Source organism: Fukomys damarensis, unplaced genomic scaffold (genome assembly GCF_012274545.1).
Source record: "Fukomys damarensis isolate Sample0158 unplaced genomic scaffold, DMR_v1.0_HiC HiC_scaffold_35, whole genome shotgun sequence".
Lineage (NCBI taxonomy): Eukaryota > Metazoa > Chordata > Mammalia > Rodentia > Bathyergidae > Fukomys > Fukomys damarensis.
In genome coordinates, this window is record NW_022900947.1 from 30,361,144 (window position 1) to 30,372,783 (window position 11,640).

General features: G+C 42.2%; 1 protein-coding gene across 2 annotated transcripts in view; it reads left to right on the top strand.

Moving 5' to 3' along the window:
- The window catches only part of Lias (lipoic acid synthetase), an 18,614-nt gene extending 9,187 nt beyond the window's left edge, over nucleotides 1–9,427 (top strand). The window contains exons 5-8 of one of the 2 annotated variants that reach the window (XM_033758944.1): nucleotides 4,031–4,176; nucleotides 5,510–5,580; nucleotides 6,359–6,470; nucleotides 9,037–9,427. In XM_033758944.1, the coding sequence (XP_033614835.1) occupies nucleotides 4,031–4,176; nucleotides 5,510–5,580; nucleotides 6,359–6,470; nucleotides 9,037–9,086 (379 nt within the window). In that variant the 3' untranslated portion in view covers nucleotides 9,087–9,427. The remainder of the gene's footprint in view (nucleotides 1–4,030; nucleotides 4,177–5,509; nucleotides 5,581–6,358; nucleotides 6,471–9,036) is intronic. The other variant, XM_010625113.3, reaches the window with a different exon arrangement.
- The last annotated feature ends 2,213 nt before the right edge of the window (nucleotides 9,428–11,640 follow it).

Below are 11,640 nucleotides of genomic sequence, written 5' to 3' on the forward strand. Positions count from 1 at the left end.
TATATAAAAAGACTAATAATAGTATGTTATGCATCAATAGCAGTAACAGCTTTTCCAGGTTCTGCAGTCATCTGAACAAAATTATAGACATTCAGCACATTCCATTAAAACAAAACAAAACAAATAAACAAAACAAAGAGAAAAGAATAATATCCAGAAAACAGCAAAGTTCTGTTACTGTTGTGGTACCTGGGACCACTTTTATTTTTTTAGCATCTTAATCATCATCTGGAAAGAGAACATTCTAGAGTAATATCACTAAATGTAGCTCTGATAAAGCACAGTCCCTACTATGTATCATAAAGCAGGTACAAGATATTTTACATTCATAGAGGTATGATACAGTACCGTCCTACATCGATAATACTAGAATCAGTTTTGGTTTGAAATTTACTTTGTCTGCAAATAAAATTGCTACCCCTGTTTTTTTCTGGGCTCCTGTCACATGGAGAATTGTTTTCTGTCTTTTCACTTTCAGTCTGTGGGCTTCTTTTTGCACTAGGTGTGTTTCTTGTATACAACATATTGTTGGATTTTGCTTCTTATTCCATTTTGTCAGTCTGTTTCTCTTGATTGGTGAGTTGAGGCCATTGACATTGCTGGTTATAACTGATAGGTACTGACTTCTTATTGACATGTTATTGGCCTTTTGTTGACTCTTTTTACTTTTTCACCTTCTCCTTTTAATTTCTTGCCTTGCCTATTTGATTTGCTCTGTTGGGCCTTATGGTGTTGTTGCCTTCATTGTCTTTTTCTAGGATCTTGTTTAGAATTGCTTGTAGTGCTGGTTTGGTATTCATGAAGTTTCTAGGTGTTCTTTGTCGTGGAAGTGTCTTATTTCCCCCTACATTTTGAAAGAGAGTTTTGCTGGATACATCAGTCTAGGTTGGAGGTTGTTCTCTTTTAGTACTTGAAATATCTCATTCCAGGCTCTCCTTGCCCCAAGGGTTTGTGTTGTTCTCACTTTTCAATGCCAATGGACTTTTCCAAAGTAAACTCACTTCCTTCTTTCTCCCTCATTCTCTGCCTTCCTCTCTCTTCCTTTCCTCTCTCCTTTTCTTCTTTCTGCTTTTCCTTTCTTCTTCCATTATAGAAAAATCAGAAAATATAGACAACAAAAACAACATAAACATCACCCATATTTCCATCCAAGAGTATAGTATCAGTTACCACCACTTCAGTGTTATATTTATTCACATAACTGCATACACTAAGGTGGTAGTGACTGATAATGTTAACTGGCTATATTTCAGTGAATGTCTTTTTTCTCTTTTTAAAAAATAGTATTGTGGGCCAGGGATTTAACTTACTGGTTCCACTGCCTGCCTCACAAATTCAAGGTCCTGAGTTCCATCCTTGGTACCAAAAAAAAAAAAAAAAAAATATATCACACTGGGTGTGGTAGTGCACACCTTTAATCCCAGTATCAGGAGGCTGAGTCAGGAGGATTGTTGAAAGTTTGAGGTTAGCCTGGGCTACATAGTGAGTTCAAGGCCAGTTTGGACTACATAGCAAGACCCTGTCTCAAAAAAAAAAAAAAAAAAGTAACATATTGCAAATGCCAATGGATATTTCTTTTTTCAAAGAACAGTTTTGAAATGGAGGTAAAAGTATACTAAAACAATTGCTTTGTCTGTAACTACATGAAAGAGTTTAAAATACATGTGGGGAGTTGGGGGTATAGTTCAGTAGTAGAACACTTGCCAAGCATGTGCAAGGTCCTGGGCTCTTTACTCAACATTACACACACACACACACACACACACACACACACACACACACACACACACACACACACACGATGGCTCTTTACTCAACATTACACACACACACACACACACACACACACACACACGATGGCTCTTTACTCAACATTACACACACACACACACACACACACACACACACACACGATGATCAACATATACTATGAATAGCCGGGGATTTAGCTCAGTGGTACCGTGGCCTGCCTTGCAAGCACAAACACCCACTTCGATCCCTTGTACCAAAGGAAAAAAAAAGACACAATGAATGTTTAAATTTTTTGTTTATGGGTACCAGGGATCAAACTTGGGTCTTTGCTTGCAAGGCAAGCGGCGGCACCACTGAGCTACATCCCTGGCCCCTACATTTTAAAATATCTACTACAGTAAAAAAACACTGCCATTCATACTCCCCCACACTTTGAACACATTTATCCTTGCAACTTTCTGCTTTTGTTTTTGGTTCCCCACCCCACCTGTACCAGGGATCAAACTCAGGACCTTGCACTTGCTGGGCAGGCTCGGTGCTACTGAGCTACATCCCTTGCTCTTGCAACTTTCTGAAACAGTTCTGGAAGTCCTTTTGCAAGTGTCTTTACAAGGTGTGGTAAAAAATATAGTGAATGCTGCCAGAGTGCCCTCCAACAGAAAGGCAGGTTTATAAAAACATTACAGTGTGTCCTCATCCACTTTATTTATCAGATCTCATACCGTGTGACTTCTCTTTCCAAAGTCAACATGACCATGAAAGTAAATGTCTTGAATTCGTTTAGGATATGGAGATGGCCACAACAGCACAACTAAAGAAAGAGGACTTCCAGAAGTGCTTCAGAAAGTGGCAAGAATAATAGGATAAGTGTTGCTCAAAATGAGAAATATTTTGAGGAGGATTAATGGGGGTGTGTCTATTACTACAATAAATTTTTTAAATTTAAACATTGACCAAAGTTTCAGTTATACCTCATAATGTGTCTAATGTACATAGAGTAAGTGATGCAGCAGAAGAACCTATTGTTCAGAGGTATTTTAAATTGCTTTTATTTATTATTTTGGTACCAGGGATCGAACTAGGGCCCTTGCGCTTTTGAGGCAGGCAGTGGCAGCACCACTGAGCTACATCCCCCGCCCCCCTTTTAAACCTCCTTTAAAAAGCGAACACCTGGCTGGGGATGTAACTCAGTGGTGCTGCTACCTGCCTTGCAAGCACAAGGGCCCAAATTTGATCCCTGTACAAAAAAAAAAATTAAGAAAAAGCAGACATTACTTCTTTACTCTGCCTAGTAATTTTGGTAATCAGGCAGAAGGATTGTTATTTGACATAAAGACTGTATTCAAATTTTTAAAACATGATAATTGTTTTAAATCTCAGGCAAGACTAATATCGTTTGTTTCCTTTAATTTTACAAAAGTATTTGGCTGTGATTTTATTAGCTTTTGTACATTATTCTGTACAGAAAACATAAAAAATTATGAATAAACAGTAACAAGCATTTTCACTAAATTGCAACCATTATAGAACATAATAAATTCAGTGTAGAATTACTTAAAAAGTAACTTTTTATATTGTTGGTTTTGTGGTTATTTTTCAATTCATAAATTTTTTTCTTCCATTCTGATCTAAAACAACAACAACAAATTGATTATAGAAAAGAGTTTAGAATTCAAATGAATGCTGGTTTAGGATCAGCACCTCTTGGCTTTGTCCTGCTGAAAGCCAGGGTGTTTCTGCCTTTACTGAAGCCTGGCCCTGGCATGACATCGCCAGCAGTGGGTGCCAGATGCCCTGGTTTCACTTGACAAACACCATCATTTCCAGTGAAAATTCCAGAACAGTGCAGTGCTGCATACTCGCCATCGGAGGGCAGCTTAGACTTTAGGAAAGAAAGGAACATAAGTTTCAACCCTCTGAATGTGGTTTCAGGTTCATTTTTCTTTGTCCAATATGGAGGTTGTCTTACTTTTGCCCTTTTTCTCTCATTTTTCGACTATCCTTTATAGTCATTAATTCTGAGCTGCAGAATTCTCATTTAAAATGACTGCTGTTCTACTTTTCTCTGCCCTGAAAGAGGCTCAAATGTTTACAGAGCCAGGAAGGCCACAGAAGCCTTTTCTTTCCTATAGTAACAGCAATTGTATGAGTGCCACCATTGAACTGTGCAATGACAGTGTGCAGAATGTCCTTTTCCAGTCACTCAGGTTTCTTGCCTGTCCGTGGCCGTGGTTGACCTTGTAGTTGTCCTTGCTGACAACACCCCACTGTTTTCCAGGAAAGTTCGAGATCCCCGGGCCAACTTCGACCAGTCTGTGCGTGTGCTGAAACACGCTAAGGAGGTTCAGCCTGCTGTTATTTCGAAAACATCAATAATGCTGGGTTTGGGCGAGAATGATGAGCAAGTGTATGCAACAATGAAAGGTAAAGAAATGAAGGAGTTAAAACCTTTTGCTTTTTTTTGTACCAGCTGAGCCAAGTACCTGGCTGAAAACTTTTGCATTTAATTGGAGTAACTGTAGGAGCCCCACTTTGAGGGTCCTGTTTGATTGGTGCCTCTGTGGGCTGGGAGCTCAGCCCCCCTCACCACAGCGCTTGCCTAGCTTGAGTAAGGCCCTGGGTCTGATTCCCAGCACCAAAAACAAGTCCATAGTTATAATTCAACATGAAAGGAAAGTATGGTTCATGGAGTGAGATACATAAAGCTCAGGATGGGAAGTTTATGTCACTTTTAGGAGTTGGGGATACTGGAGACTAAACAGTATCTACATTAGGCAAGCACTGTATGACTGAGCTACATCCCCAGCCCTATTTTATAATTTTAGGTTGAGACAGGCTCTTGCTGAGTTGTACAGACAGGACTAGAATTTCCGGCCCGCTCTGCTCAGGCTCCCAAGTGCTGGTCTTACAGATGTGCAGCACTGCACCCCGCTCCAATCTCCACCACCACCACTGGGTTTCAACCTACAGTTTTGCCCCTGCTGGGCAAGTGTCTATCACTGAGCTACATTCCTTGACTCAGCCTCTAGCTTTCCATCCTCCTGCCTCAGCCTTCTGAGTGCTGGGGTTCCAGGCATCCACCACCACACCTGGCTTTCTTGGTCTTTTTAAACTTTGAAATATAAAAGTTTTAAATTTCTTTGGGGGCCTTGGCCTATAGTCATTAGTAGTTCAAAAAACAGTAAGTTCAAATGGTAATTAAAAGCTCCTCTTTACAATAATATACAGGGTTCTTAGGAGGATTCTGATACGTCGGCAGTTGAAGGACATCCCAGACAGAGCATATCTTGTATACTGAGTAAAAGCCTAATACAGCAGGTTTGGCCCCCAGTATGGTGTCTGTAGGCTTTTCCATACTGCTCCCTTCACCTTTTCTGCCTGACACACTCCTGCTCTGAACACTGCTGACTCTTGTCTTAGCACTGTTCCATGGTATTAGGGGCACTCATCCTTCTGTCAACCCCCATGCTTATGTTAATCATGCCTCTGTGTTCAGTCCTCGTCCTGGGCCCTGGCACATATTTTTAAAAGACTACTCTTCGGGCTAGTGATTTAGCGCAGTAGTTCTGCCACTTGCCTCGCAAGTGTAAGGACCAGAGTTCGATCCCCATACCAAAAAATAAAATAAAATAAGACTACTCTTCTTCCCCATTGTTAGGATTATAGACAAACATAAAGTTCAGCCTTATGAAATACTTCTTGGGAAAATTATACTTTGACTTATACCTGCTAATTAATTTTTGCTTTTTTCCTACAGCACTTCGTGAAGCAGATGTGGACTGTTTAACTTTAGGGCAGTATATGCAGCCCACAAAACGCCACCTTAAGGTATGGAGATCTTAAATTGCCAAGTGTTTCTTGGTAATTTAAATGATATCTTCATTGTCCACAGGTAAAAGTAAGGAACTACTGGCTTTTTAGTGTAATGTTCCATGTATGAGAATCAGCTCCCATTTTATTATCTACATGAAGCAGTTACCCGGACACTTATTTGCTGCTGTAAAAATTGTATAACTCAAGTGCACTGACAGAAAAAGGATGCAGGGTCAGGGATTTAGCTCAATGGTACGGTGCCTGCCTCACAAGTGCAAGGTCATGAGGTCGATCCCCAGTACCATAAAGAAAAAGGAAAAGGATGCAAACACTGGGAAATTGCACTCAGTGACACTTGGTGATTGTGTTTTGAGAGCATGTGAGGAACCAAAGCTGAAGTAAGAAAGAGAAGCCAGTATGGCTATTTCTAGAAGCTCATGTCAGATAGTGACTGTGGCCATCAGAATGCTGAGCAGAAGATCCAAGGTGAGCAAGATGGCTTTATCCTCAGGAATTGCAGAGACTTGACTCACTGTGGCTTCCACGTTAACCAGTGCAGGAATATACAGATAAATTGTCTGTAGATAAATGTCCCTCATCTTTGTCCCGTGACTGCCTAACGTAGTACAAGAGTGCTGTGTCCCTTATCTCCCGCCTTTCTGATTCCCTGCAATTGCAGGCTGACAGAGTGGACAGCAAAGTGCTCAGCAGGGAGGGATGGGCCACTTTATAGGGAGTCAGAATTACTCAGGGGAATTCTGCAATCTGATGTGAAGTGATTCTTTAAATCTAGGTTGAAGAATACATTACTCCTGAAAAGTTTAAATACTGGGAAAAAGTAGGACATGAACTTGGATTTTGTTACACAGCAAGTGGCCCTCTGGTGCGCTCTTCGTATAAAGCAGGTGAGCTGGGCTGCAGGGCGTGGCTGTGGTTAGGCCCTTGGCTTTCCTCGGTCATTCGGATGTGCTGTGGACATGTACCCACTCTCCATGAGGGATGTGACTGTTCTGCACTGCAAACACGTACTAATAAAAATGAAATAAAAACTTGTCTTGTTCAGGTCTACCCAGATCACTGAAGCTGTAAGGCAGATTGTTGAGGTTGTCTTTTGTCAAAGAAAGAAAAGTGTTTGCCATAGCAGCCTTTGATGCTTTCTCCATGGGGGCCAAGGACATGTTTCTTTGACACCGTTTGTTCTTTACATACACACACACACACACACACACACACACACACGGTATGCCAGCCCCCTTGAGGGATGCGAGGACATTTGGTTTATTCCAATGCTCTACATGTGGGTTGTGGCAGGGGATTATACAGAAATGACAAAGCCTGTCAAGCATGTAATAAGGTTTTCTGGAAAATGTATATCATTTGCAAATGATACCAGCTGCATCCCCAGACTCGCAGTTTGAGATCAATTTAAGCACTGAAATTTGATAGCATTGATGCTCACTCACACTGTTAATTTCTTTGTATTTTCCCCCTAGAGGTAACAGAAAAAAATTAGCTACAAAGCAATTTTTCATTTCTGGAATCCAGCTATTGTTTTGATCAGTTGCTTGAGCTGACTTATGAAAGTAAAAATATTTTTTCCATGGGATAAAAAGTTGATAATGGCCACAAGAAAACCCATGAAAACATCTGAAGACTGAATTTGATCTAAAAAATGTAGATTTTTTTTTTTCCCTGTCAGTTCAACTTAACAATTATAACTAAGAATAAAGAGCTAGGTCTTTGGGGGTGTCTAAAATATGTGATTATTGCAGCACTACAGATTGAACCCAGGACCTTTTCATTAAACTATATCCCCAGCCCCCAGCCCTTTATTTTGAGACAGGATCTCACTAAGTCACTTAAATTACATAGGCTGGGCTCAAACTTCTGATCCTCCTACCTCAGACTCCAAGAGTAATTACAGCTGTGTGCCATCACAGCCTGGCTGTTATTATCATTAATGGTTATTTGAATTATTTCTTATATATTGGATCTAAACCATAGGGGTTTAGTTTTGTTTTGTTTTTTTGGTACTGGGGATCGAACTCAGGACCTCGCGCTTATGAGGCAGGCAGCGGAACCACTGAGCTAAATCCCCAGCCCAACCATAGTTGTTTAAATGTTCAAGTATTAGTAATACTCAGTGTGTTCCTATAAAAGGATTGAAGACATTGTTTATACTAGTTGTAAACCCAAGAATTTGATTCAACACTGACACATGCAGTAATTACAGGTGACACAGTCTTGAAGCAGGGCTACTGGCGAGCTGAAAATAAGGGATGAACCAACATCAGCTTCTACAGAGACTGAACTTTATTTTTCAGAAAAATTTCTAACATGTAAGGAAGTGAACTATGAATCTTTAATGTTTTTTTAAATTACCAGTTAGCTAATTACCAGTAAAAGACTGGAGTCTGGCCGGATCATTAGACTGAGATGGTGAATTCAAGTCTGATTATGCCAGTTCTGCCCTGCTGGCTTTGGCCAGGGTGGAGCACACAGGTTACTTGGCTGGATCAAGTCCTGGGACTCTCGTTGACTGTGAATCCGATCACTGCAGTTCCACCCATGTGTGTGAGCTGCCAGAGACACTCGTCAGGCGCCTCAGGAGATCAGGCCTGCAGCAAGCACTGAGGAAGGCTGTACTGGAGGAGACTGTGGAGCCCTGATGGCCAGGAAAGCACCTGTGCCCCTGAGCGGTGACCTTGCTGTAGCACAGCTGTCATGGGGAGCCGAGCCCTACTTCCCTGCAGGGAGGTGTGAACAGATGAGCCTGCTGCGCTGCAACAAGGTGTCCTACTCCCAGCAGGTCTGGGCTAACGGTGCAGCAGGATTGCTCTCAGAGATGAATTCCATCAACAGCAGTATTTTGTCAGTGATGACGAATAAAGTGGATTACATATACCAGGCAGGGTGGCGCACGCCTGTAACCCCAGCACTCGGGAGGCTGAGGAGGCTGAGGTAGGATCGCCAAAGTTCTAGGCCAGCCTGGGCTACGTAGTGAGTTCAGGGCCAGCCCAAACTACAAAGCCAGACCCTGCCTCAAACAAAACAAAACAAAACAAAATAAAAAAACCCAGAAAAATAAAGTGGACAAATACACAGAAGCAGCCTCGTAAATAAAGTAGGGTCGTACTTAGGATACTGCACAGTATGTTACAAAGAATAATAGTTGAGACTGTTTAAAAGAATAGTGAGGAGAGGGCCAAAGATACAGGAAATACTTAGAAAAATACTATCTTTGAGATTTGAGGGGAGGGGCTGGGATTTAGCTCAGTGGTGGGCGCTGTGCCTGCCTGGCAAGCACAAGGTCCTGAGTTCCATCCCTGGTACTGGAAGAAAAAAAAAAGATGGAAGGAGAAATGCCAGTAAGTACAAAAGCCTTTGTAAAGAAATATTGAAGCATAATTCTGAAATAATAGCATTGTTAATTTAAAGTCTTATTAATGTATTTTTATTTTTCCTAAATAGGTGAATTTTTCCTGAAAAATCTAGTGGCTAAAAGAAAAAAGTCTCTGTAAAACTTAGAAGATCTACCACTTTGCTGCTAGTTGTCCAGAGGTGTCCAGGATGGCCGGACTACAGTGGGTGTGCTCCAGCTTACTCTATGCTGAGAGAAATATCAGTAAGCTGTACATAATTACAGTCACTCATCTGGCATTGAGCATATCCTCCTTATCTAATAAATAATTGCTTGTTAATGTAATCATGAAACATCTAAGAATTTACTGTTAACATTATAATTAATCTTAATTTAACATTAAAAACATCCAGATTTTGCAAGTCACTGTTACCTGTATGTCAATGTTACATTTTCTTTATGAAGATTAAAAAATCAGGCCAGATGTGGTGGCGCACACCTGTGATACCAGCACTTTGGAGGCTGAGGCAGGAGGACCAAAAGTTCAAGCCTAGCCTGGGCAGTTTAGTGATTTAGTGAGATCCTGTCTCAAAATAAAAAGGGTTGAGCGTGTAGCTCAGTTCAGAAGTGTGGAGTTCAATCCTCAGTACTGAAAAAAAAAAATGTTTGCAATCAGGATATTTTCCAATTAAACTTGAAAAAAAAATAAGGAAATGTTTGATTAAAAATGGAATTGCAGAGCCGGACATGGTTTTGCACACCTGTAATCCCAGCACTCAGGAGGCTGAGGCAGGAGGATCACTGTGAGTTCGAGACAAGCCTGGGCTACTAGTGAGTTCCAGGGCAGTCTCAACTACATAGTGAGACCCTGTCTCAAAAACCAAAAAAAAAAGGAATTGCAGATAGTATTGTTTTGATTTATTATGTACTCAGAATTACTAGCTGACCATTATACCAAGCCCACAAGGTGTGTGACCAGATTCTGGGTCCTGGGTGGTGAGGTGGCACATGTGTGGGGTACAGCCATGCTCCCCCAATGAGTTACGAGCAGGCACACTGGGTTTTATTTTGGCTTTGTGCTTTGAGACAGGGTCTTGCCATGTGGTTCAGCTGGTCTTGAAATATGTATTCCAGGCTGTCCTGGAACTTGTAGTTATTATTCCGCCTCAGCTTCCCAAGCAAGTGCTGAGATCACAAGCTACGCCACCACGCCCAGCAAACGAATTTTAAAAAGCCATGGCAGAGCTTTCCATCTTCTAAACAGAGAAACGGTGCATTTACAAGAAATGCATCTGAACATACAGACATGGCTGGAAGTCTACACAGAAATCTAGAGCCAGGCATGGTGGTGCACGCCTATAATCCCAGCACTCTGCGGGGCTGAGGCAAGAGGATCACAAGCTGAACCCATTCTGGGCAACTCAGACCCTGTCTCAAAATAAAGGAAATGGACCTCAGTGAGAAGGCCCAGGGTTCAATCTCCAGAACTAAAAAAAACAAAACAAAACAGCGCAAGTGAGCGACTGCACCAGTGGTCTCCCTGTATTAAAACTGGGTATTTGACCTATTTCAGTGTGTGTGCTGTTTTTCTCTCTGAAGAACAATGGATTCTTTAAAAATGGAAGTGATAAATGCACACAGTTTTCTAAAACTGATGCAGAACAATATTGATGGCTGCAGTTCTTCCCCAGTTTGCTCATTTCTTTAGAGAAGAGCACGCCGGGCCGTGCTGCTTTTGTTTGTGTGCACCCGTGTGCCTGTGTGGTTCTGGGGCTGGATCAGGGCCTTTACCTCCCCATGGTGGTTTTTTTGGGGGAAACGAGTCCCACTCTGTTGCCCAGGTTAGGCTTAAACTTGGCAGTCCTGCCTCAACTTCCTCCCAAAGGGCTGGGATCACAGGCGCTCGCTCAGCACGGAGCTCCTTAGAGCTGGGAGTGGTCTTGCGAGTCAGGCTGCTCTGTGGTTCGGCCTCTTGGGCAGTTGAGATGAGAAGGCTGGCAGCTGATGCTGACCTGCGGCAGAGCTCCAGGTCTGTGCCCTGCCACACAACTTGGGGAGCTGCTCTGTTCCAGGGTAGCTCATCCCCCACTGGCACTCACCAGGGTCTGGGAAGTGGCTCCTCTGCTCTTCCAGTCAGAACGTAGCCACACACGCTTGCCGCTTTCCCAAGGTTTCTTCAATCTCACTTTCCCCTGCTGTGTGTAACTGTCCCCCTGAAGGGAAAGGTTACACATGTGTGCACCAAGAACTCTGTTGACTTTTTTTTTTTTGAGACAGGGTCTGGCTATGTAGTTCAGGCTGGCCTCAAACTCACAGCAATCCTCCTGTCTCAGCCGCTGGAGTGTGGGGTAGGGGGATCACAGGCATGAGCCACCACAACCAGCTTTGTTGCCTTTTTTGAAACAGGGTATCACTAATTTGCTCAATTGCCCAGGTTTTGCTCAAATTTGCAATCCTCCTGCCTCAGCCTCCTACAGTGCTGAGATTATAGGTGTGGTCCACTACACCTGATTTTTTTTTTTTTTTTTTTTTTTTTTCTGAGACATGGTCTTGCTATGTAGACAGGGTCTTGAACTCACTATGTAGGCCATGCTAGCCTCTAATTTGTGATGATCCTCCTGCCACAGCCTCCCAAGTGCTGGGATTATAGGTCTGTCCACCACCACACCCAGCTGTTGCCTTTTTTTTTTTTTTTTTTTTTTTTTTTTTTTGGG